At 38.6% G+C, this 27,538-nt stretch overlaps 1 protein-coding gene across 3 annotated transcripts in view; it reads left to right on the top strand.

Moving 5' to 3' along the window:
• Positions 1–26,764, top strand: part of LOC140733215 (WD repeat-containing protein 26) — a 142,703-nt gene extending 115,939 nt beyond the window's left edge. The window contains exons 12-14 of one of the 3 annotated variants that reach the window (XM_073056247.1): positions 5,348–5,477; positions 14,033–14,218; positions 16,450–26,764. In XM_073056247.1, the coding sequence (XP_072912348.1) occupies positions 5,348–5,477; positions 14,033–14,218; positions 16,450–16,475 (342 nt within the window). In that variant the 3' untranslated portion in view covers positions 16,476–26,764. Of the gene's footprint in view, positions 1–5,347; positions 5,478–11,520; positions 11,647–14,032; positions 14,219–16,449 lie in introns of those variants that run through there. The other 2 variants (XM_073056248.1, XR_012100243.1) reach the window with 2 other exon arrangements.
• The last annotated feature ends 774 nt before the right edge of the window (positions 26,765–27,538 follow it).

Genomic DNA, 27,538 nt, shown 5'->3' with positions numbered 1-27,538 from the left:
GCCTGGCTTTAAAAAAAAAAAGTACAGTAGATGGTTCCAGGAATAGTGAGTCTCACATGAAGAGAATTTGAGTAAACTAGGCCTTGTTTCTCTAGAGTTTGGAAGAATAAGTGGTTTTCTCACTGAAACGTATCCTCTAGCATTTTGTGTGTTGCTCAAAATTCTTAGAGGACCTGTCAAGGTTTCTCTGGCTGAAATGTCCAGATCTGAATGTCACCATTTCAAAAGAAGGGACAGGTCATTTAGGATAAGTGAGGGAATATGTTTTCATTCAAGAGAATGGTGAATCTTAGAGAATTTTTATTCCAGATGGCCTGTGGAAGCTTGCACTCAAATCTCAGGTTTATAGATTTGGATACTAGAAGGATTGAGGGATACAATAGGAAGTGGATTTAAGGTTGAAGACCTGCCATGATCTTTATGAATTGTGGAGTAAGCTTAAGGTGTCAAAAGCTCCTCATTCTTATATTTTGCTTTCATAGGTTAACTGGGAAAGAATGTGGATGATGGAGCATAATTTGGGAAAACAAGGTCACTGATTCTGACATACAAAAAAGAACAAACATTTAAATGTTTGCTAAATTTGTTTTGTGGAAACTGAATGGGAATGCAGAAACATTTACATTCTGGAAAATAGTGATATCTTTGCTTTACTGTAAGTTGGAGCACTATATTAAGCCTTGAAGCATTGAACAGGACTTTGGTGTGAGCATACATCTACTACTTTACGATGTTTAGATGGGAAAATGAAGTTGATGTTAAAATCAGATTAGCCATGATATTAAATGACAGACAAAGTTTGTGAGAGGCAGTGCATGCTGTGGGAATGCAGTGCAGGTTTGCTAGGTCGATCAAGGATCAACTTTATTTGTCATTTACACGTCCGTTTATTAGGAATTTGCTGTGATATATTGGCACGTCAGACAACAAAAAACAGCATTGAACAATTATAAAGATTTGTATAAAAATAAAGTTAGAAGTTAATGTACGGATATGGAATGAAATGTGCATAAATACATAAATACCAGCATGTATTTACAATGTAAACAGCATTATAAAAAGTGATTTAACACATTTGTAGTACTGTACAGTGACTAGATGACCACGTTAACTGCCTAAGGGAAGAAACTTTTAAAAAGCGTGAAGTTTTTGTTTTAATAACAGAAGGGAGCTTTTGGAAAAGGCAGTTTGCCAGGTGGTTAGTGTCTGCAATGATTTTTCCTGCCCACTTATTTGTCCTGGACGCATACAAGTCCTGCAGTAATGGTAGGCTGCAGTCTTTTCTGCTGACTTGACAGTTCACTGTAGTTTTTTTTATATTGCAAGAAGATGCTGCACCAAACCAGACTGTAATGCCTGGTATGAGAATGTTCTGGGGAAGACGGAATTTTACCAACCGGCACAAGATGTACATCCTTTACTGAGCCTTTTTGTTAATGAAGGAGATATAGTTCTCCCATATGAGATCCTAAAAATAATGATGCTGAGGAACCTGAATGTTGAAACATTGTTGATGATCAGTGGGTGGAGAGGAGACTCATTTCTCCTGAAATTGATATGCATCTCTTTGGTTTTGAGGGCATTCAGCTCCAAGTTGTTGTGATTGCACCAGAACACTAGCTTGTTTAGTCTCTGGTGGTACTTGAAATGTGTCATCTCTGGTGATAACAGTGGTGTTGTCCACAAACTTTACCAGGCTAACTGATGGATCACTAGAGGCACAGTCATTAGTGTATAGAGAAAATAGGAGAAGGCAGAGAATGCACCCTTGTTGTGCATCAGTGCTGGCTCAGCAGGATGGGGTATATACTTGCCTAGTCTCGCATACTGCCTCCTGTCAGAGAGGAAGTATCTGATCCACCTGCAGATGGAACCTGGCATGTTGAATTTGGAGCGTTTCTCTTGCTCAGGAATGACGGTTTTGAAGGCTGAACTGAAATCAGCAAGGAGAATCCTAACAAATGTACCAAGAGAGTCAATATGCTGTAGTATGAAGTCTAGACTGATGTTAACTGTGTCATCTGCAGGTCTTTTGGCTCTACAGGTGAGTGAACTGCAGTGAATATATAAAATTTTAAGGTATGAATTTGTGAAATGACATGACCAGCCTTTGAAAAGTCTTCATTATGACTGTTGAGAGTGCAGCTGGCCTGTAGTCATTGATTCCACTGATCTTTGTTTTGTTTTAGGACTGGAATAATAATTGATTTCTTAAAACCTGCTGGAACAGTGCATAATTTAATAGCCTAATTGAAAATGTTTGTGAAAACCATTGACAGTGGGTTAGTGCACTGTTTAAGGATGGCTGGGAGACAGAGTCATAGCCAACAGCCGCCTTGATATTTTCATCCCCTGAACGGCCTTTTCACCTCCTCTTCCTTGACAACAAAGGGTGTGGGGCAGTGGCGATGGTGTGGTTGAATGGGCCTGAGAAGGTGATCTTTGAATATGATCTGAGAGTCAAATCTGTAGGTAAAAACACAAAATGCTGGCAGAATTCAGCAGGCCAGACAGCATCTATGGGAGGAGGTAGTGACGACGTTTCGGGCCAAAACCCTTCATCAGGAATGAAGTCCCATGTTACTTAACTCCTGATGAAGGGTTTTGGCCTGAAACGTTGAGTTCTGCCAGCATTTTGTGTTTTTATTTATTTCCAGCATCTGCAGATTCACTCGTGTTGCTGTCAAATCTGTAGAAATTGTTTAACTGGGTTGGAAGAAGGGTGTCATCAAGGCAGGGGGTGCCTTTTTGCAGTTGATAATGGACTGAAAGCATTTCCAGACTGAAGAACATTTGGTCTTTATGAGTATTATATTGCAAGGAAAATAATCATTCTAACTATACCTAGTGGCTCATGAAGAGTAAAATATCACATGTCTTGACACAACAGAAATTACTTCTATTTGATATAGAAAATGTCCCATAATGTAGATACATAACCTTTAATTTCTTGATCTTACAATATTTATTTATCTTCTTAAATATGTATTGATCTGATTTCCACCACTCTCTGTGGCAGACAATTCTGGGATTCGCTACTTTCGGTGTGCAGATATTTCTGTGCATCTTAGTTTTAAGTAACCTCCATTGTTCCATTGTTCTTGACTCTCCAATTCATGGAAGCATCTCAAATCTATCCTTTCAACCACTGTCTCTGCCCCCGCACCCCTTTACGAATTTATGTGTTTGAATAAGGTCTTCATTCTTCTAAACTCCAAGGAATACAAAAGTAAATTATCTAACCCTCTAATCCCAGAAGATAGTGTGGTAAACCTCCTTTGAAGTACCTCCAGTGCTACAAAACCCGCTAACATCTTATAGAACTGTGACAAAGGCTCTTTATCTTAAACTCCAATTCCTTTACAGTAAAGGTCAACATGCCATTTGCTCTTTTAACTACTTGTTGGAAACTTGCATCTCCTTGTCTTTTCAATGTCATTTTCCACTGTTACGCCCCTCCACCCTGAAAAGCACACAATTATTCCAATTCTCAGTTTCCTATGTGATACCTAGCTTTCAATCCAGGTATATGAATTTCCTCTAATACCTTGGGCTCTCAATTTATTCACCAGCTTCTTGTGTTCAAAGCAACAAACACAAAATGTTGCAGCAAAAAATAGTCAGGCTGAGATTCTTCTTGTTCAAAGTAAATTTATCATCAAAGTATGTGTATGTTACCATATATTACCTTGAGATTTATTTTAGACACTCCTGTACATAGCATCACTTTATGGACACATAATCAAAATCTTTGTATGTAAGCTATCTTATGTATTTTATCGTGTTTTTTAATTATTGTGGTCTTTTGTGCTGCATCGGAGCAGGAGTAACAATTATTTAATTCTTTACATTTGTGTACTGGAAATTACATTAAACAATCTTGAATCTTGATTTTCTTGCAGGTATTTACAGGGGAAAAATACAGTAGAATTTTACAGAAAACTATACATAAAGACTGATAAACACTACTGTGCAAAAGAAAACAAATGGTGCAAATAAAAATATTGTAACTTATGTTGTAAAGAGTCTTTGAAAGTGAGTCAGTACATTGTAGACTCAGTTCAGAATAGTGGTTGTAGGTTATCAGCTCTTCCTGATTCTGCTGTGTAGGACCTAAGGCTTCTAGGAGGCTACATAATGGTAGTTAGTGTGAAAAAGACATAGTTTGAATGAAGATCTTTGGAAATGGATGCTGCTATCTTGGCAGTGCTCCATATAAATGTACTCAGTGGTGGGAGGGCTTCACTTTTGATAGACTGGACTGTATCTACCATTCTCTGTAGCCTTTTCTGTTCTTGGGCATTGGTGTTTCCATTGGCCATGATGCAACCATTTAGGATACTCTCCACTGTTTGTCAAAGTTTCTGGTTACATGCTGAATCTGCTAAGAAAGCACTTTGTCAAATGCCTTTTGGAAATCTAAACACAGTATATCAACAGGTTTTCCTCCATCGCATTTTAAAAGAATTTGAGCAAATTTGTCTTTATGATTTGCCTTTCATAAAACCAATGAGCTAGTTTTGATGAAATTCAGCTTACCTAAATGATTGTTTTCTGTTTGATTATTGATCCTAGCTGATTGATTTACAGGAAGAAGTTAGGTGGGTTAAGACTTTATTCCTTGGAGCATAGAAGTCTGAGAGGTGACCTTTATGGAAGCACATAAAATCATGAGAGACGTAGATAGGGTGAATGCGCTCAGTCATTTTTCTGGGAGGGAGAATAAAAACTAGAGAGCACAAGTTTAAAACGAGAAGATTTGAAAGGAATCTCAGAGGCAACTTCACACAGAGGGTGTGCATTTATGGGAAGAGCTGCCAGAGAAAGTGATTGAGGCAAGTACAAATACAATCAAAAAATATTTAGATAAGTATGTGGCTAGGTGGGGTTTAGAGGAAACGTGACAAATGGGACCATATCAGTGGGTATCAAGGCTGGCATGGATAAGTTGATCGGAAAAGCCAATTTCCATGCTGTGTTGTTGTATGACTATAACAATAGAAAGCACTCAGACCAGTGATACTAAGTGGTATTGTCCAAACTTTTAAAGTCCGATATAATGGTTGTGCTTAGCCTTGTGCCAATGTTGTAAATGCAATATAATTTTAAGAGTTGGAAAATACACAGAAGGATCAAATGAATCTTCCATCAAACATAATGACAAAGCGCAATTCCATTTCTTGTATCTTTGTTATTTCTAATTATTGCTCGACATCGAAGTGTCACCCATTCCTAAACACCACAATATTTAAATATTTAACATTTTCAAAAAAAAATGTTATATGGGAAATGCAGTACATTAGAAAGACATCTTCCACTTTAGTATAAATTTCTTTTTTTCTTTCAGGGAGTTCATCTATGGGACTTGCAGGATCGTGTTTTAGTGAGAAAGTATCAAGGGGTGACACAAGGATTTTACACAATTCATTCATGTTTTGGAGGCAACAATGAAGACTTTATAGCCAGTGGCAGTGAAGGTAAGAATGTGGGTTGCTGATGATTATAGGCTTCTACAGCACAAATGGTAGCCTTACAAGCGAGCATGCAATTTTGAAGCAAGAGTAGACCGTATGGCAGCTCATGCCTCCTCTGCCATTACATAAGGTCACAGCTCTTGTTCTAACATCAATTCCACATTCATGTCCAACTACACTATTCATTCCCACTTTCACTTTCATTCCCTTATTAAGAACGTGTATCTTTGCCTTAAAAATATTAAGGCTGCTTCCATCACCTTTGAGGAAGAGTTCCAAAGACTCCCCTTATAGAGGCATAGAAAAGTAGTCTGTGCCGAACCATTTAAACTGCCAACTCCAGTCAACATGCACCAGAAACATAGCCCATGTACCCATCCAGACAACTTTTAAACATTGAAATCAAGCTTGCATGCACCGTGTGCTGGCAGCTCATTCCACACACTCACTACCCTCTGAATTAAGAAGTTTCCCCTCATGTTCCCCTTAAATTTTCACCTTTCACCCTTTGCCCATGACTTCTAGTTGTAGTCCCACTCAATCTCAGTGGTAAAAGCCTGCTTGCATTTATCCTATCTATACCCCCTCATAATCTTGTATACCTTTATAGAAACATAGAATAGAAAACCTACAGCACAATACAGGCCCTTCAGCCCATGAAGCTGTGCCGAACATGTCCCTTACCTTAGAAATTACCTAAGGTTACCCATGGCCCTCTATTTTTCTGAGCTCTGTGTACCTGTCCAGGAGTCTCTTAAAATACCCTATCATATCCGCCTCCACCACTGTTGCCGGCAGCCCATTCCATGCACTCACCACTCTCTGCTTTAAAAAAAACCCAACTTACCCTGATATCTCCTCTACCTACTTCCAAGCACCTTAAAACTATGCCCTCTCATGCTAGCCATTGTAGCCCTAGGAAAAAGCCTCCGACTCTCCACGCGATCATGACTCTCATCATCTTATACACCTCTATCAGGTCACCTTTCATCCTCCATTGCTCCAAGGAAAAAAGGCTGCGTTCACTCAACCTATTCTCATAAAGCATACTCCCCAATCCAGGCAACATCCTTGTAAATCTCCTCTGCACCCTTTCTGTGGTTTCCACATCCTTCCTATAGTGAGGCAACCAGAACTGAGCACAGTACATCTCCCAATCTCTCAATCCTCTACATTTCAAGGAATAAATTCATAACCTATTCAACCTTTTCTTATAAAATCAGGTCTGTCAGGCCCAGCAACATCCTTATAAACTTTCTCTGTACACTTCCAACTTCATTTATATCTTTCCTGTAGATAGGTGACCAAAACTGCGCACAATGCTCCAAATTAGGCTTCACCAACATCTTGAACAACTTCAACATAACATTCTACTTCCTATATTCAGTACATTGATTTATGAAGGCCAATGTGCCAAAAGCTTTCTTTACAACCACATCTACTTGTACCACCACTTTAATTATGAACCTGTATTCCCAGATCCCTTTGTTCTACTGCACTCCTCAGTGCCCTACCATTCACTGTGTAAGACCTACCCAGGTTGGTCCTAACGAAGTGCAACACCTCGTGCTTGTCTGCATTAAATTCCATCTCCCATTTTTCCAGCTGATCCAGATCTCACTCCACTATAGCCTTCCTCACTGCCCACTACACCTCCAATCTTGGAGTCATCCACAAATTTTCTGATCCAGTTAACCACATTATTTTCTAGGTTGCTGTTATAGATGACAAACAACAACAGATCCAGTACCGATTTCTGTGGTGTACCACTAGTCACAGGCCTCCAATCAGAGAGGCAACCATCTACTACCACTCTGTCTTCTCCCACAAAGCCAATGTTTAGTCCAGTTTACTAGCTTATCTTGAATGCCAAGCAACTGAACCTTTCTGACCAACCTCCTATGCAGGACCTTTTCAAATGCCTTACTAAAGTCCATGTAGACAATATCCACTGTCTTGCCTTCATCAACTTTCCAAGTAATTTCCTCAAAAAAAAAAACTGTAATATTGTTTAGATATGACCTACCATGCACAAAGCCATGCTAACTATCCTTAATCAGTCCATGTTTATTCAAATACTTAGATATCTGATCCCTCAGAATACCTTCCAATAACTTTCCTACAACTGATGTCAGGCTCACTGCCCGATAATTTCCTGGTTTATTTTTAGAGCCGCCTTGAACAACAGAACAACATTGGCTATCCTCCAGTCCTCTGGTACCTCATCTGTCGCTAAGGCTGATTTAGATAACTCTGCTAGGGCCCCAGCAATTTCTGCACTTGCCTCCTGCAGGGTCTGAGAGAATACCTTGTCAGCCCCTGGGGATTTTTCCATCCTAATTTGCCCCAGGACAGCAAACACCTCTTCCTCTGCAATCTGCACAGGGTTCATGAAGTTGATGCAGCTTTGTCTCACTTCTTTAGACTCTATCTCCTGAGTAAATAAAGATGAAAAAAAAAATTATTTAAGATCTCCCCATCTCTTTTGGTTCTTTATATGCATTACCATTCTGATCTTCCAGTGGACCAATTTTGTCACTTGCAATACTTTTGCTCTTAACATATCTGTAGAATCCCTAGGATTCTCCTTCACCTTGATTGCTAGGACAACCTCATGCCGCCTTTCAGCGCTCTCGATTTCTTTCTTAAGAGATCTCTTATACTCCGTAAGCATCTAACTTGTTCCTACCTGCCTATACCTGCTATGCATCTTTTTTTTCTTAACCAGAGTTCTTAAAAACCAAGGTTCCCTACACCTGTTATCTTTATCTTTTATTCTGACAGGCACATAAAAGCTTTGTACTTTCAAAAATTCACTTTTGAAGGCCTCCCACTTACTAAGTACACTTGCCAGAAAACAGCCTGTCCCACTGATGCTTGTCAAATCCTCTCTGATACCATCAAAATTGGCCTTTCTCCAATTTAGAATCACAACCCACGGATCAGACCTATCTTTTTGCATATTTACTTTGAAACTAATGGCATTGTGATCACTAGATGCAAAGTGTTCTCTGTCACAAACTTTTGTAACCTCCCCTGTCTCATTTCCAATAGCAGATCAAGTATCATACACTCTCTTGATAGGACTTCCACGTACTGATTAAAGAAACCTTCTTGAACACATTTGACAAACACTATCCCATCTAGTCCTTTGGCAGTTTGAGAGTTCCAGTCAATATGTGGCAAGTGAAAATCACCTATTAGTAACAACCTTATGTTTCTTGCAACAGTCTGTGATCTTTCTGCAAATTTGTTCCTCTAAATCCCTTGGACTGGTGGGTAGCGTGTAATATAGCCCCATTAATGTGGTCATACCTTTCTTATTTCTCAGTTCTATCCATAATGCTTCATTAGTCAAGTTCTCCAGTCTGTCCTGATTGATATTTTCCCTGACTAGTAACGCCAGCTCTCATGCCTTAATCGCTCCTGCAACCAGGTCTCACTAATGGCTACAATATCATTCCAGGGTGTTGATCTCATTTGCCTTTCTTACAATACTCCATGCATTGATGTATCTGCAGCTCAGGACATTAACTGCAACATGCTCAGCCTTCTGGTTCCTGATTTTATCTGCAGTCTTAACATCTGTCTCCACAAGCTCCCCACTAACTGTTCTGGTACTCTGGTTCCCATCCCCCTCAATTCTTGTTTAAACCCCATTGTGTAGCACTAGCAAATGTTCCCACTAAGATATCAGTCCCTTCTAGTTCAGGTGCAAGCCATCTCTTTTGTATGGGTCCCACCTTCCCTGGAAGAGAGCCCAGCAATCCAAAAATCTTATGCCCTCCCTCCAACACCAACTCCTTGGCCACATGTTAAACTATAATCTTCCTGTTTCTGGCCTCGCTAGCATGTGGCCTGAGTAATAATCCTGAGATCACACCCCTAGAGGTCCTTCCCTTTAACTTGGCATCTAACTCTCTGAACTCACTTTGCAGAACTTCATCACTCTTCCTCCCTACGTCATTGGTACCTACATGGACCACGACTCCTGGCTGTTCCCCCTCTCATTTAAGAATACTGAAGATTCAATCTGAGATGTCCCAGACCCTGGCACCTGGGAGGCAACATAATATCGGGGAATCTTGTTCTTATCCAAAGAACGTCCTTTCTATTCCTCTAACTAATGAATCCCTTTTTACCAGAGCTCTCTTCTCTCACCCCGCCCCACCCCACACCCCTTCCCTTCTGAGCCAGACTCAGTGCCAGAAACCTGACCGCTGTGACTTAAACTATGGGGATTGGTAGATAAATTGTAAATTTCGGCTTTGTAAATGGTCCCTAGAGGTAGTGAACAGTAGAATTTGGGGAATTTAATACAAATGGGATTAGTGTAAATGGGCATTTAATGGTCAGTACAGTCTCAGTAGGCCTTTAGGTTTGTTTCCATGCTGAATGATTATCTGAAATCATTCCTATCTCATTGCACAATATAAAATTTAGAATAGTTTGTTCTCTGGTTGGCTCCAGAACCAGTTGTTCTAAGATACTATCCTGAAAATAGTAAAGAGGTCTTCTAGGCTACCTTTGCCCACTTGACTTTTTTAATTGTGTATTTTTAGAATGTTAACCTTTTACTCTATTTAAAACAAAGGTGGAGTAAAGTCACCCTATTGTACCATGAAGATCAAAATAGAGCAACTCAGCACGTAGCTTACAGTTCTTCAAGTTCACATCGAAATGGATGAGAGTTTCTATCTCTACTATTCTTTCATGCAGTGAGTTCTAGATTCTTCACTACAGGGTCCTAATTTTTTCTTATCACTCCACTAAATACAGTCCCTTAATGTTAACCCCTAGTTCTTAACACCCTTGCTCGGAGGAACTTGTCTTTCCCATTGTCTCCATCCAGACACCTCATAATTTCGCACACCTCAATTAAGTCTCCCTTTGGATTCCTCTGTTCTAAACCAATAATGATATTCCCAACCTGTCCAATCTTTGTAGTAAAACATGTCCTACTGTAGCAACACAGTGGTAATTTTCCTCTGCATTCATTTCATTAGAATCTTTTCTATCAAATCAAAAGAGATCGCCCTCACCATCTCCTTTCAAATTTTACAGCTAAACGTCACTATTTTGATAACCACAGGAGTAAATTTTGCTATACCCTTACAAAGACCTTTACATTCTTCCTGAGATTAGGTGGCTTAATGGGATGTAATTCACCTGTTCTGACCTAACCAATGTTTTGTGCAAGCCAAACATTACACAGTACTCTTTATGGATGTTCAGCTCTGGCAACCATATTCAAGGAAATAAGTGATTGTACTATAAAGGGTGTAGGTTTATAAAGATGTTGACTGAACTGCATAAAAATGAGTAATGATGGAAGTTTGGATGTTAGTGCTTTTTTGGAGCAAAGGAAGCTAAGGGGAGACGTTTGAAGCATTACAAGGAGCTTAGAATTTTTTAAATTAAATTTCTGTCCTCTGGGTGTTGCTGGCAATGCCAGTATTTATTGCCCTCACCACCACCTTGAACTCCAGCAGTCCTTCTAGTGGAAGTACTAAGTTATTGATTGGACATTATAGGATTTAGATTAGATGGAGAGACCAGTTTCCACTTTTTAAATGGGCCAAAACAAAACCTATCAATTTAAAATAATTGGTGAAAAGATTAGAGGAGAGTTGTAGAAAATGTTTTCATTCAGAGAGTTACAGGTGTCTTGAACTCACTGCCTGAGGGAGTGGTTGAAGAAACCCCCACCACACTTAAACTTTACATGGATGAGTACTTGAAGAGCCACGATTGTTCATCATTATGGATTCAGTGCTAGAACTGTGCAGCATGGAAACAAACCATTTGACCCATCACATCCATGACAACCAATGGGCACTGATAAACAATAATCCCGTCTTTCAACATTTGGCCACAGCCTTCGATGCCTAAACAAAAACTGCTGGAGAAAATCAATGGGTCAAACGACATCTGTGGATGCAAAGGGATGGTCAGGGAGTCAACCCAAATATTGATCATCCATTTGCCTTCATACATGTGCTTGACCTGCTGAATTCCTCCAGCATTTTGTTTTCTTTTGCTCCAGATTCCAGCACCTGCAGTCTCTTGTGCCTCTGCCTTCTATGCCTAGGTGGTTCAAGTGCTCATCTAGACACTTCTTAATGCTCTCAGTGACTCGGCTTCCACCACTCTCTTATGCAGTGTGTTCCAGGTACTTATCACTCTCTTAATGAAGAAGGTCCTTCTTGGATCATATCCAGATCTCCAACCCCTTACCCTATATCTGTGTGCTCTAATTTTATTCACCTCGGATAAGGGTTAAAATTTCCAGCATCTGCCTTATCTGTAACCCTCATGGCCTCATTCATAAACCTTGGGGTAACATGGCAGCTTGGTGGTTACCACAACACTATATAGTACCAGTGACCCAGGTACATTTCTACCACTGTCTCTAAGGAGTTTGCACATTCTTCCTGTGACAGCATAGATTTCCTCTAGGTGCTCTGCTTTCCTCCCACAATCCAAACACATACTGGTTAGTAGATTAATTGGTGATTGTGAATTGTCCCGTGACCAGGCTAGGGTTAAATTAGGGGCTGCTGGGTGGCATGGCTGGAAGGGGCTATTCTGCTCCGTATCTCAATAAATAAATAAAAGGATGAATGAATCAAACTCCTGCACTCCAAGGAAAACAGACCCAGCTTCAGCAGTCATTCAAAAAGGCAATACTCTGGTGAATTTCTCCAGTACTTTCATATATTCCTATGTCTTCTATACCTTCTTAACCACATTATTATCCATTACTGCCATCTTCAAGGATAAAGTATCCAGTCACAAAACAAACTTATAAGCTAATTTTGGAGACAATTTTCGTATTTGCTCTGGATACATGGATCCAATCCTTTTAGACCAATCTGCAAAGTAATACATACTTACTACACTGTCCTGATCAAAAAATCTTTATTGCCTCATCAAAATATTAATTCAGTTTGGGCAGACCAGATCTGCTCTTGACAAAGCCATGCTGACTATTTCTGCCTTTCCAACTGATCATTAAAACTGTCCTTCAGAATTTTTGCCAAAAACTTCCCTACTTGTGATGTTAGGCTTATGGATCTTTAATTACCAGCCTTTTCTCTGCTACATCCTCCCCCCACCTTTGAAAAGCAGGACCACGTTTACTGTCCTCCAGTCATCTGCTACCTCACATGTCCAAATTTATAATTCTTGGCCAGAGCCCTAGCAATCATTTTCCTTCCCTTCATAGCAACCTAGGATAAATCGCATCTGGTTCTTGAGATTTATCCACCTTTACACCTGCTAGAGAAGTTCTCCTCAGTGAATCCTCCAGCTATAAATCCTTTTCCTTTCAGAATACTGTTTAACAGTATCCATTTAGGACCTCACCCATACCTGCTGGCTCCATACATAGATTTCTGCTGTTGTCCCTAATGGGTATGCCTTTTGCTTACTTATTCTTTTGACCTTAATGTACTTACAAAATACCTTCTATTTTAGCTTAATCCTGTCTGCCAGTGACATTTCAAAGGAAGGTGAGTTTAGGTGGATAGCTTCTCAGCTGGCACGTGTCATAACATTTTGTACTGCTTTTGTACTTTGGAGATAAGTAGCCTAACCACTTGAGATTCCTGCCACCTTCAAAGATTTATGTAAGTTGTACATCTAAGTCACTCTATTCCTGCATACCATTTAGAATTGTGTCCTTTAGTCTGCATATTTCATTCTGCCAAAGTGTACTTATCTGTATTAAATATCATCTACCACTCCTCATTTATTACTCCCTGTTCAATGTATACCACACTTCCCAGCTGTGTTGTTCTCATATCTGCAACTTTTGTCCAGCACATCAGTGTAAATGTTACATTTTGTATTTATCAGTGTTGTTTAAGGAAGGATTTGTCAGTGTTGACTTTTTTAGCTGATTTGAGTTCCATCCTGATTCTTGGTGCCAATGTTTATTCAAGAGATTTTTTTAAAAATCATTTTAGGTCAAATAAAAGAATCTTTCTGAAAGTCACTGTTTACCTTGTATTTGTCAGACTCTTTAATTGCAAAGAAAGCTGTTTTTGAATTTTTAATCCATGAAATTGATAGAATAGCATCTGATTTATCCCTATATGGGAGCTGGGCAATGATGCAGCTTAGATTTTGATTTGTGATTCAAATTGACAAGTTCATGAATGGGCTGAAGTAGGTGGTTGTAACTGCATCACTGAGTTGAGGCAAGATCTTTTTGCTCAAATTTCGTCTCTGAATTGCTTTTACTGGTAAACAAAAGGAAGCCTGATTTTCATTAATGGGGAAAACCTATGGGTACGTTGCATTGGTTTGCAAGTATCAGGCTATTTAAAATCCTGCTTGTTGTTTCAAAGGTCATTTGCAAATGGTTAGAGTGGGGAGTGAGTAAAAACCTAGAGCAAACTAATTAGGAGCAGATTGTGGACTTGGAAATGTAATAATTTTTAAAGTTTAATGATTTTTCTATCTTGCATCCCGTTTGAGAACTATGGATTGCTTAATGTAAGAGGGTAAATCGGGGTACTAACATTTGTATTTGAACGAAATGTCTCTTGCAGATCACAAAGTTTACATTTGGCACAAAAGAAGTGAACTACCTATAGCAGAGCTGACAGGACACACTCGTACTGTAAACTGTGTGAGCTGGAACCCACAAGTTCCGTCCATGATGGCTAGCGCTTCAGATGATGGTACAGTGAGGATATGGGGACCAGCGCCTTTCTTGGGTAACCAAGAGTCTGAAGGTGACAAATTTCATTATTTATTGTTGGTAATTTGTTACATAACCAGATAGGCGAATAAGGTGTGCAAGACTACAGGATATATTGCTGAACAAGATATTTATGATATGGAGAAGAATAGGAAAGGAAACTATCTTTTGAAAGTCAGGCGTTTGGTGCTGCTTAAATAAGAAGCTTATAAAATTAATAAGTTTTGGGAACCAAATTTAAAAGCCAACATTTGTAGTTTCTTAAAGATCAAATAGAAACAACATTCGGGAAACAAGTAGCAGCATAGAGTTAATGTTTCATGTCATTTATCTTAATCACTACCACTTAGCATTGTCTTTTCTCTCTCGTGCCTGGCCTACAAAATGTTTTTGGCATGTTCTATGTTTGTTACAATTTTCTATCGTTTCCAGATTTTTGTTTGACTTTCATGAAAATAACAATTTTAATTGACCATCTCTGTAAAAGAGTCAACTTGTAGATATATTCAGGGTGTGCTTGTATAGGTGACCCCCGTTTTTCAAACGTTCGCTTTATGACAGCTCGCTTACGAAAGAACTACATTAGTACCTGTTTTCACTAACCAAAGAGGATTTTCGCTTTTATGAAAAAAGACACCCACTTTATACATGTGTTTACCCCGAGAAAGACTACCATGACTCTGAAGCCTTGTGCGGGCAGTTGTGTGCATATGCATGTACGTGCCAATTTTTTTTTCCTCCAAATCAATTTTTGGCTCGCTGTCTTCCCGATTTTGATAAGTGAAACTACACAGTACATACAATATTTCTACTTTATAAAGGCTGTGTATTTATTATATCATTCCTGCTTTTACTATATGTTCGTGTTTCTGTAAGTTTTATGTGTTATTTGGTATGATTTGGTAGGTTATTTTTTGGGTCTGGGAACACTGAAAAAGTTTTCCCACATAAATTAATGGTAATTGCTTCCTCACTTTACGACATTTCGGCTTACAAACGGTTTCATAGGAACGCTCTACCTTCGGATGGCGGGGGAAACCTGTATAGCACATCATTTTGATCATCTTACCTAAAGAGAGCTGTACCTAGTATAAAATGGGTACAATAAAGAATATACATAGTATGAGTCTGGTGAAAGTTCATTAGATTGAATCCTGAAAGAAAAGAGCTGTCTGAGAATAGAATTCATATAGAAGGGGCCTATATCTTGAGTTCTGAAGAATCAATTGTTGTAATAGTGAATCTTAGTGGTTGCTTCTGCCATCAGTGAGTCTGAAACTTTCCCTAATCGCAGGGAATAGAGGATAAACTTAAATTCTCTGCCCCATTTAGTAACAAATTCAGCTAGAAGAGTTTGATAGATTTTGTTTTCAATGATTTTTTTTTTGCTGAAAATTTCAGAAATAGGTATAGTGGAATATGTAAAGTAGCTGGAAATTTGCGCATTAGGACTATCCACTGTCTGAAGCATTTAATTAGGTAACTGCTCTGGGAAAAATTACCAGGAAAGGATTAGGCAGAATTTTGGGACCTGGAGTTTAACCAATGTTTTGAATACTATGATCACGTTATATTAATTGACTTTGGTGCATCTTTTCCACATCTAAGCTGGTATACAAATACATTTAATTGTTTTGTCAAAAATATGACTCGGGTCTCGGCCCGAAACATCGACAGTGCTTCTCCTTATAGATGCTGCCTGGCCTGCTGTGTTCCACCAGCATTTTGTGTGTTGCTTGAATTTTCAGCATCTGCAGATTTCTTCGTGTTTACCTGTTGCATGCTTACATAACTAGACTGTTTTCTCTTCATATTTGATTATATAAATGTCAAAGAAGAAATGGATTGAGTACTACTTTGGTATTATTACATGAATAAATTTAGAGTAATTACTCGAGACAAAGAACAGCAGCAGCATAGTTGAATTAGGATTGGATGACTACCTCTTATTCTGATTTATCTATAATTTCAAATCATATTAACATATCCCTTTTGGCTTTGCAGTTTTGTTATGTATTACTATTAGAAATTGAATCCAGAGTACCAGATAGGCTGCAATATTTTAAAGCAAGTGTATGTTTAGATGTCTTGATGTGTGTGTTGTTATGACCACCCATTTGCTATCTGGAACTAATCCTGCGTCCAAGCAAACAATCTAAATTATTGAGTTTTCTGCAGTTAATTTTAATATCAGATTTACAAGACATCAATCATTTTATTTTAGACTGTTGGCACTTTGTAAATTTTGTATTTCTCTCTCCACAGAAGCTTGTAGTAGCATGGATAGTTGACGGTGACTGTGCAAAGGACAACTTTTGAACTGAAATTAAGTCACGGAACAAAACGGCTTGGGGTTTTGGCACAACCAACTGGACACGTGCTTATGATGAAACTCATTTCAGGTCCTCTAACCGGTGCCAGCATCTTACCACTTTGCTTCATAGTTACAAATCCTGGAGAAGCAATCTTGTTAGACCCCAGTGGGATGCCAATTTTAATTTTGCCCATTGGTTGTGAGGAATTGTGTTACATTGCAACTCCATTGAACTCTGGTTCCTTCCTGCCTCTTTTTTAAGTTCTGGCAATCTACCTTGTTCTACACCATGGAATTTTAAATCTTTGTTTGGGGTCTAACACATAGAAGGCTTGCTAGGGTGAGGAATGCTAGTCTGAGACAAACATGCAGTAAAATAGATTAATGTTTTCCTTACTTTCAATTTGTTAGCTTGAATAGTGGAACTAACTACAGCTCTGTCTGTGGACTACACCTTGGGTCATATTGCCCTGGACTCTTATTTTTATTCCCCATTGTGGTATTTTGGGGAGAGAAGGAGCTAGATATTCATGTACAAAATGTCAGTTTTTTTTTTAAAGATTCGAATTGTTGGTTAAATCAGTTAAATCTTGTTTTCTGCACTCATTCCCCTATCATGGTCTTCCATTTGTTTTATGAGAAATTCATATTTGGTGTTTTCAGTATGATCACAGCAGTGATTTTTTTTATCCACTGGTGGGGTTGTTACATTCTCTTATTTAGGGATGTCAAATCCAAATTGATAGAGTGAAGTGTATGTTGTACTGCTTCCTATATGGTGGTACATGTCCGTTCATTCAGATCTGTAACTTGACCTGTGTTTTTTTTTGTAGAAAGAATCAGTGCCAAGTGATGTGGCATGACCATTGTAAAACTAGATAGTCGCAGTTCCTATTTGGCTAGTCTTTATCTCAATGTGGGGTTGGCGCTATGATTTCTCCTATGTGAAGTGACATGAGATAGGAAAAACAATGTTTGTAAAGTGTGCAGCACTTTTTGAGCACTTATAGATGCTGATAACATGATGACATTGGCTTGATAGTGAGACCCTCTCCACCTTGCCTTCCTGTTGGAGACTGCTGCTAAGTTTGGGTAGGCTCAGAGCAAGGAAATTGGGAGAGAATGTAAATGTTTAATGAAAAGTAATTGTCCCACATCTTGATTTGTGCAATATATACAAATTATTTTGCTTTTTTTTTCTTTTGTGTCTATTTTTAAAGTCCCAACTATTTACAGATAATCTTCACTGCTTATATTACCCAATCCTTTATTTTCCTTGTTGCTGAATGTCCCTCGATATATAACATTGCCAGTTCCTTAATCACCAGATATAGTTCTGCTGCTGGTATGGGAGGTGCACAGGTGCTGCCTCTAGTGGTGTAGAGCTAGAATTTGCTCTTCATCTTATTAACATTCACTTACTGTGAAAGTGAATGTCAATAAGACAGGAGCAGAGGTCTCAAGTGAAGGTTAAGCAAAGTGGTTTATTGTTTTTATATAGTGCTTTAACTGGAAACTGACCTGTATGGGTTGGTGAGGAGGTGAGAGGACCCACACTGCAATCTAATCAATTGATCAAACCACCGATTGATTTATCACAAATTTGTACTTTGCCAATTTATTGTACATTTTTTAGAGACCACAACCTATTTTTTATGTATAACTGCTCTTAGAATTGAAATTAAATTCTCTAAATTTGGGTTTCTGTTACTTGGAAATATGCATTTTCCACTGGAAAAGAAGAGGAAATTATGAAAATTATTTTGCTGAGATTGGATGTGAATTGGGTTTAGATAAGAAATATGTTGGTGTATTTAGTTTTCTTCCCACTGTTGGGAGGAAAAAGGTTAGAGAGTGAGAGAGTCTTTGTATCACTGATGTTGAGTAAATAATGACCAGTGAATACGATTTAAATTTGACTAAAAGAAAATGAGCTTTACTTCAGGACTGCTTTCAACTTTCAACTTCATTTTACTTTGGGATGTGGGAATTCTGTCAAGATGAAGATTCAAGTTTATCAAATGGAAGCATATAGTGAAATGTGTCGTTTTTTTAACAACTAACATACCTGAGGTTGTACTGGTGGCAGCCACGAGTGTTGCCACACAATTGGCCATTCATAAATACCCTTGAGAAAGTCACAATCTTGAATTTGCTGTAGAGTAGCACAACATGGAAATTGGCTTTTTGGCCCACCTAGTTTATTTTGACCACAGAATCATTTTTGTTAGTGCCAGTTGCAATGGTTCTGTCCATAACCCTCCAAGATTCTGTCCTCTGTGTACTTACCCAAATACCTCTTTAATGTTGAAATTGTACCTGCCTTGACCACTTCCTCTGGCAGCTCATTCCAGGTGCTCACTCCCCTCGGGATAAAGAAATTACCTCTCAGGACTATTTTAAATCTCTCCCCTCTTAACTGTACCCCCTAGTTTTGGACTCCCAACCCTGGGGAAAAGGCTATGACTGTCCACCTTTATCCATGCTCCTCATAATTTAAAAAATTTTGATGAGGTCACTCCACATTCTCTGGCAATACAAATCCAGTGTAGTAAACCTTGCCATATACCTTAAGCCCTCTAGTCCAGGCAGTAGTGTTGTGAATCTTCTGCACCCTCTCTTATCTTGACAATGTCTTTCCTATAACTGTAACTAGTGTCAGCGATGAAATCTCTTTTATTCAAGATCAAAATTGGTACACAATGCTCCAAGTGCAGCCTCACTGACAACTGCATAACTGCAGTGTAGTGCTCCTACTCCTAAGCTTAAAGACCTAACTGATGAATGCCTTCTTCACCACCCTGTCTATTTATGCAGCCGCTGTCAGCAATCTTGTTCTCTCAGGTCCCTCTGTTCCACAAAACTTATCAGTGCCCTGAATTAACTATGTTCTACCCTGGTTTGATTGTCCAAAATGCATCACCTCACATTTACTTAAGTTGAAATCCATTTGCCATTCCTCATCCATCTCCCTAACTGACCAAGATCTCTGAGCAATTCATTGTAAACTCCTTCACTATCAATAAGACTCCCTAATTTATCATCATCAGCAAACTTCAAATCATGCCATGTATATTAATATGCAAATCATCTACATGAATAACAGAGGTCCCATCACTGACTCCTGGAGCTCCCCAGTTACAGGCCTCCAGTCACAGAAGCAACCTTCAGCCATTACACTGTGCTTTCTATCATGGAACCAATTCTGAATCCACCTGAATCCATTCTGACCTATCCTTCCAGCTCAGCCTGTCATGTGCGACCTTGTCAAAAGCCCTGTCTTAAGTTCATATAGAGAACATCCACTTCCCAACCTTCATCTATCCCCATTGTTACCACTTCAAAAGATTTGTCAGACATGATGCCACCTCCAATGCACAAAAGCATACTATTCCTGTTAAGGGGCCTTCTGGGGATAATGATGGTAGATCTTCTCCCTCAGAATTCCCTCCAGTAACTTTCCTACAGCTGAATTCAGGCTCCAAAACAATTTTCTCTACAAGGGTTTCTATGATTCCCCTCCCCTCCCCCCCAGCCCTCATAAGATCTGGTGGTGACTTGTACAGGCCCTGGAGATTTACCCACGTTAATAAGCTTCCAAGGCTTCCTCCTTCATAATAACCGTATGATCCAAGACCTTGCTATTATTACTCTCATTTATTTGGCAACCATTATATTTACCTCAATAAAAATCCCAGCCATCTCCTGTAACAATGAAGGGGTGCAGTATATTTCCAAATCAGTATGTGTGCAGTTTTGAAAGGAAACTGAAGGTGGTTCTATAATTCCAGTTCAGAATTTAACTTCCACAAAGGTCAATCATTAGTCAGTATATTTGCACTACTTACTCTGCACTCCACTCAGGAAACTGAAGTATGACTCATTCTTTTGCTTGGTATTGTAACCCTAGATCTAATGGCCCAGGCCTGGGAAACATGAATTCCAATGGAATGTATCAGTTGTTTACCATCTTTGTGAACTATACAATGTGGGTTGACAAAACCCTATTAAATTTTTTTGTGTTTCAAACATTGTAACATGCCCCACAGACTATATTTGAATGGAATGATAAATAGTAACTTCAAAATATTCAAAGTTTTGTGAGTAGCCCTTAATGAATTAGTTGATTGGGCTGACTTCAGGCATATTTGATGGATTTTTACCAAAGCAGCATTGAATAATTATATGTATGTTGTACCCACATGATGAGGTTGCAATGGCTTAACATTGAGGGGAAGGATAGAACTGAAATTTATGTTCAAATTACTCACATTTTGCCCTGCCAGCACATTTTTATTATATAAGGTTTTGTGTCTCAAGTGGGCTCTACCCCATTATTCTGACATTTCATAGATCTGTTCCTGAGGCAGACAAGGCTCTTAGTGCCAAAATGTGATTAGTCAATCTCCTGAGTCAATTAGAGTTGATAAATTAGTATTTAAAAAATGGCATCACCTAGATCAGTAATTACTGGGGAGTACTTTAAGTGCTTGTACAATGTTTTCTTCCCCATTAAACACACTTTCTTCTATGACCAATATTACTGTTTGAGTTTATATGGTGTAGACCATAGAAGATGGAAATTTCAGAAAATTATGAAAATAAGTTAGAAGATTGCTCCACTTTCTCAAGTCTGATCAGGATTGGTTAATTTCTAGCTTCTACTTAAATACAGTCAATTAAATAGATGTTCCAGAATCCTTTAACTAATATATCCCAAATTAAGTGAAAAATCAGAGGCTTTGGAAAGGGTGGGAGTGAAGGAGGGGAACTGACGTGAACATTTCCTTTAATAAGCTAGCACCAGAAAGTAAATTATGCACTGGTAAAGGCTGCAGCTGATCTCTTTTGCAGTATTCACTTGCCTGGTTCTAAATAGGCTTATTCTATTCAAATCAGAATTTCTGGTTGAATTCCAATAGAAAGAGTAAGTGTGTAAGCAGATCCCACCAACATAAATCATGTGAGTTGTACTACTTACAAACTTTGTTTGCTCACTATGGATTGAGATTGTGGGCAATGCAGCAACAAGGAATCCAATCTTGCTATTTGCAGAGGCTAAATTAACATACTGATTTTATTTTACTAATTCAGGAAATCATCATAGCTTCTAAATTTTCCTGAGTTAAAACCGACTGATTCAAGTGTGCAGCCCAAGGCTGATTGTTTAACTGGGAGAAATAAATAGATGCTAGAATCTGGAGCTAAAAATAAATACTTGGAGGGATTCAGCAAACCAAGCATACATAATCTGTGGAAGGAAAGGGATGGTCAGGACTGATGCAGGGTCTCAACTACTTCTGTGCTCCACATTTGTTGCTTGCTTGGTTCTCTGAGTTCATGTGAGCTAACCGCCATAGAGGAAGTTAGATACTTCTCCATGCAGTGTACTTTTGCTGATTATCTTAGTTGATATTCATATAGTAAAGCTAAATATGACTTGTTTTATTCACTACTACTTTAGGCTCAGTTGTGGTACAGCACTCAGTCATAATCTGCCCTTTGCTTAGATTGAATGAAACAGTTTTAGAGTTTGGTGTTCCCTGGGCACCAAAACTTTAGAATTTAGCCACTTGACAACTTACCATGTTTTCTTCCATCTCTGGTGTGTTTTCAAGGGGAACCTATTTTCAATTTAACTGAGGTCAAATCCATATGCATATTTTTCCCCAAATTATTTCTTCAAACAGAAATCTATGCAAGCAAGTTAGACACTTCAGTTACATCATTTTCCAGGGTTGCATTGATATCCCATACTGATTTTACCAGGCCCATCTATTGGAACAGTACAATATTGGTATTATTTGATTAGATGATAATTGGGTGCAGAGTTTAATTGTATTGTCCCATGAATCTAGAGCCCTTTAGAGATGTACCACCCAGCTGTACAAAAGATGACAGCATTTTGAAAATGCCTGTTTCCATCTTTCTCCACTGATCTAGTTTAAATCCCTGAATAGGATCTGTACTACTAATTAGGCAATACTGCAGGTAACTTGTAGTGTTTTGGAGGAGCCTGTCAATGATTTTGCACAGTTGTGAGGAGCTGATTCTATTAACCCTTTTGTGTTTACTTTTATATTTTTGTCCAAGATCAGTGCTGAATAAAGGATTCTAGACATACCTGTTCTAAGTTCTTCTCAAAGCCATAAATTGCTTTGTAATAATTCTATTACTTCAAAACTTTCTTCATCTGAGGCAATGTTTTCATCAGACCAAGCAAAGGTTAAAAGTGGATTTAAGGTAGAGGTTGGACTCTTGGGTAGAGTTGCCTTCAAGCTAGAAGATGAATAATAAAGGCACATTAGAGACTCCCCTGAGTTGTGTTTGCCTTCCATTATTGCTGAAGAGCTAGTTTGTCGGGAAGAAAACCACTAAGCAACAAATGCCATTGTAACTTCCAGGAGAGCTCAATTTCGACTGAGATTTAGGATCCTGTGCTTCCAAATACTCATCCTTCTTCCTTGACCAAATTGGTTAAAGTTATTATTATTGCCCATACCGAATGATGGAAATCCAGTCTGATGTTTATAGTTACATTGCAGAGTATTCTGCTCTTAGATGGGTAACATTAACAATATCATAAAGGCAAGGATGGATCAAAGTTTCACTACTGTTTGTCATTGATGTAAAGAAACATGGTCCCTCAAGGTTTCTGATCTATGCAGCTGTTACAGATATGTAGATATTAATATTCTAAATATTAAAGTTGTGTTATCCAGTAGTTTCTCAGCATTTATAATCTTGTATGTTATAAAGAAAACTTCCTGTCTCCAAATAGTACAATGGTGAACACATTAATTTTACCTGTTGAATCTTGTACTCCACTCCAGTTACAAAGCATTGTGACATAGGTTCCTTTCAGCAGCTCCTGCTTTTTTCAGAACCTTTACATCCAAGTGTTTTGGACTTGCCTCCTACTAAATTGGTTTCATTGTCCTTTCTTGCTACCTGCTTTGTAAGATTACCCTTAGTGGAATAATTCACTTGCAGCAGATCAGCTTTGTCTCACAACTGTAATGTCATTTCTATTTTCAGTTCATTGTTTCTTGAGCTATGTCACTGAAAGTGGCGTCTGAATTTTCATTCAACTGAGCTGCTTTTAGTGTTAAACTATAGAGTTAATGAGGATGAGTTTTATTTCTTTAAGAATCCCATTAAGCAGTTATGTTGGTCTAGAGGTTATTTATACACAGTCTTACTTTTTATGCAGAAGCAAGTTCGAGTCAGTCTAATTTCATAATTTAAGTAAATTACTGGTGTCTGTCTCTGAATCCTGTTTTGATGCTTTATTCTGAACTCTCATCTTTGAATTTGGAGGCTCTTGACAGAGCCTTGGCACAGTCTCTAGCTGATAGTTGATGGAAGAATTAGGACCATGAGCTAATATTGAATATTTAACTGTAGTGTGCTTCACATAATCAAATGGCTGCCCCCATGCACTTGAAGGTAAGGCAATTATTTGAAATGGCTGCCTGCAGAAGAGATGCCACAGACAGCTACTGAAGAGCCAATATGAAGTTAGCTACAATCAAAGATTAACCTGCACTCATTCTGTTCTCTGAAAGATGTTATCCATTCTCTTAAGATTGGATGAGGGTGCTGTTATTCCAAGCATCTTTTATTAATGCATGTAAAGACTTCAATTTGCATGGCACTTTCCACCAAAAATAAATCTTCCCCCCCCCCCCCCAACCATATTGCACCAGCAATGTCCATTGCAAAGTACAGGGATGTCATTTTGCTGCTGACTTTTAATCACAATCCACATAATTAGCAATGAGCTGAATGGCCTGGCACTCTTTTAACCCTGCAGTTGATTCAAGAAAATGGAGTTTGCTGTGGCTCTATTATTTTGAGTGCAGGGCCAAATAGAAGTAAACATGGTGCTGGTGTTACTCAATGATGTCTAAATGTAGCACTGATTCAACCAGTAGAAAGGTTCAAAAGTTCCAAGTGTAACTTGGCAGCAGGAGTCCAAAGTTGGGAGTTTGTTTCACTCTTCAGAGCCAGCAAAATCTACACTGCTACACCAATGTGCACAGTCCAGCATGCCATCCGTCAAATTGGATCTAGATTGAGGCCTTTCAACTTTCTCAGGCAGACATTAAAGATCCAATGCATTATTTTAAAGAATAGCAGTGATGTTCGTCATTACCTAACCCTCAATAAACTGAAATACATCATGCCTTTATTTGCTAGTACTTGATGTATGGCTGTTGTTAGACCTATAATACTGAATATGTCTCAGAAATGTTTCATTAGATGCTCCAAAGCACTTTAAATCATGTAAGTTATTATCCTTCCCTCCTGTGGTTGGAAGGGAAAATAAGGTTTAAATTGCTTTTCAGTAATAGGGAGGAGTGGCCAATGACTATTTGCATGAAAGAGGGTATTGGGGTTGGGTAGAGAGATTATCTGCTTCTAGATATGACTGGAATGGCCATCACAGGATGTATTTAAATAAATCTACGACCATCAAAAGTGTTTGATATGTCATTTTAAGAGAGTTTGCTAGTGCCTGTCAACTCTAATTAACAGTAAGAAACAAAATTAGTGTATTCTACTGGGTAATAAGTGACAGTCTTACATCAAGTGAAAATTGATTGAAATAGATCTCACCCTTCTGGAATGCTTTTTTGGGAATTTCGAATCCTGCAAAGTACTGTATTTCATTTGCAGCCTTAAGATGATTGATATTTAGTAACTGCATATTTGTAGAACAGTCCTTGATAGTAATTCCAGTGATCAGGAGGAAAGATAGAATCCAAGGTATGCCATCACATTGAATTGATCCATTACCCTCACTCATCACATGTCACTGATCTTTCCCTTTGTAGTTCTAGAATTTTCATTTTATCTGTCTTCTTTCTAATTAGTGCTCATTGTCATATTCAAATTAGAAAATGTAGAAATTAGATAATTCAACCTGTTGAGCCTGGTCCACCAGTCAAGATAATTATGACTGATCCTCCAAAGTCACTATCCTGTTCCTGCTTTCACCCCGCATCACTTGATCAAATGGTTTGGCTTCAAAACTTTCCCTTACAAATCAATTTTAATGTGTACCTCAATTTCCAGTTCTCCATTGACAAAGACTAATTTGATACATTATCTCTGTCAAATCCATCTTAAGTAACATAAGGGATACTTTAGAGCAGGGATTTCCAACCTGGGGTCCACAGACCTCTTGCTTAATGGTGGGGGTCCATGGCTTAAAAAAATTTGGGAACCCCTGTTTTAGAGAATTGATACGGTCAGGATACCTCTACAACTGACTTTTTGTCTCCCCCCTTGAAGAGTCCAAGCCCTGCTGCTGAAACCAGTGTCGGGTAGGAAACCCATTTGTTGAGTTGTTCTGACTCTGGAGCTAGTTTATGTAGAGTATTTGGTGTTCATATTGATTGTTGCAATGGCCCAATACTAAACAGCAGGGAAAAACTGTACTATTTGTGCTTCTAGTCAGGTTCACTCGCCTTCCCTTTGCTTCTGGTATCTTTGTAATGAAATTTTCTACTTGGAACAGGAGTTCACAATGGTTTTTGTGTGAAGCATGGCATTCAAAAGCTCAAGTCAAACCACCTGCTGCAGGATATCCCTGATCTTTTCCCAGGGCAAATGATTATCACTCCTTCAACATACCTTTAAAAGAATGTTCTACTTATTGCTGCTTTCTTTGTGCAAAATGACTACCGTCTCTTCACCACCACAATATTGTCCATTTCAAAAGTGATTAATTTGCTTTTAAAGCACCTGAAATGAACTCTGGCTGTTAAAGTTGTGATAGAAATGCAAGTCTTTTAATCTGGAGAGAGCATCTTGAATTGTGACAGTGGCCTCAATACTGTTGTCTATCCTGAGTAGTGAGAATTTCACAAGGTGCATGTTGCACAACATTAACACAAGTAGGATTTGGCAACTTCCTTTGCCAAACCTAGTGACAGCATTGAATTAAATATATTCTTTCTGCATTATGTTACTCCATAACCATTTAATATTCAGCCTGGTTTTATTTGCCTATTTATTTTATCATTTTAGATTATAAATCATTATTATTTTATAAATATTGAGCGTTTTAAGCATATCATAAAGACCATTGACAGGATGTTCACTGACTCCAATATTTTTTGTGTTCCTATTGTATTAGGTTTGTGAAAATCCGCTTTGTCACATCATTGTAAGGTGTGGCTATTCAAATCAAAAGGAAGAGAATAAAAGAATGATTTGTATCAGTTTCTTAAATCTCAATAAAAATCAGTAACTGCATATCCTTGAATGTTCAGTTTTTTTTTCATTGTTGGAAAAAGGATTCTGATTTATATGTTGATTCTCTAGAATCAGTAACTAAGAGCAAAGCATAAGTTGCAGGTAGTCTCCAGCCTCTTGTCTGAATTAATTTGGCAATTGTATGGGAATAATAGAGGATCAGTGGGAGCACTAGGTATTCCAGACTAGAGATCTGAACATCTCTGTCAGAACAATCCTACACCATTCGTGACTGTGAGACAGTACAGAGTGTTCCACCTATGAGCTCCCAAACTCTTACCATTCCCATTCCCATACTGTTACCACCTTCTCACTTGGATCGACCTATCGACTATCAACTCTTGCTGTTCCCTTCCCCACCTTTTTATACTGGCTCTCTTCTATCTCTTCCCAGACCTGATGAAGGATCTCAACATCACGTCAATGACCATCCACAGATGCTGCTGAGTACCTTCAGCTACTTTGTGTGTTGCTTCAGAAAGAATTTTAATGGGAGTGTCATTTGAAGGAAGATTAAGTAGACTGGAAGAACAAGTGATCTTCCTGAAATATAGATTGAGGGAGTTTGGACCTGCTGGAAAACTTAGACCAGGACTCATTGTACTACAATAACATGTCAGTTTTTAATGCCAAGTTAAGAGGTGCTATTTCAAAAGGAATCTTCTACTTCCAGAAAACCATTGTATCGTGTGGATAAAATGAAGGGTAACTGAGTAGGAAAATGGAACTGAGGCGTAACATTCTCTTTGGACGTGACCTTATTGAGTGATCTAG

This window comes from Hemitrygon akajei, chromosome 9 (assembly GCF_048418815.1).
Source record: "Hemitrygon akajei chromosome 9, sHemAka1.3, whole genome shotgun sequence".
In the NCBI taxonomy this organism is placed as follows: domain Eukaryota; kingdom Metazoa; phylum Chordata; class Chondrichthyes; order Myliobatiformes; family Dasyatidae; genus Hemitrygon; species Hemitrygon akajei.
Note: the sequence above shows the minus strand (reverse complement) of the source record. Positions and strands in the feature narration are given on the sequence as shown.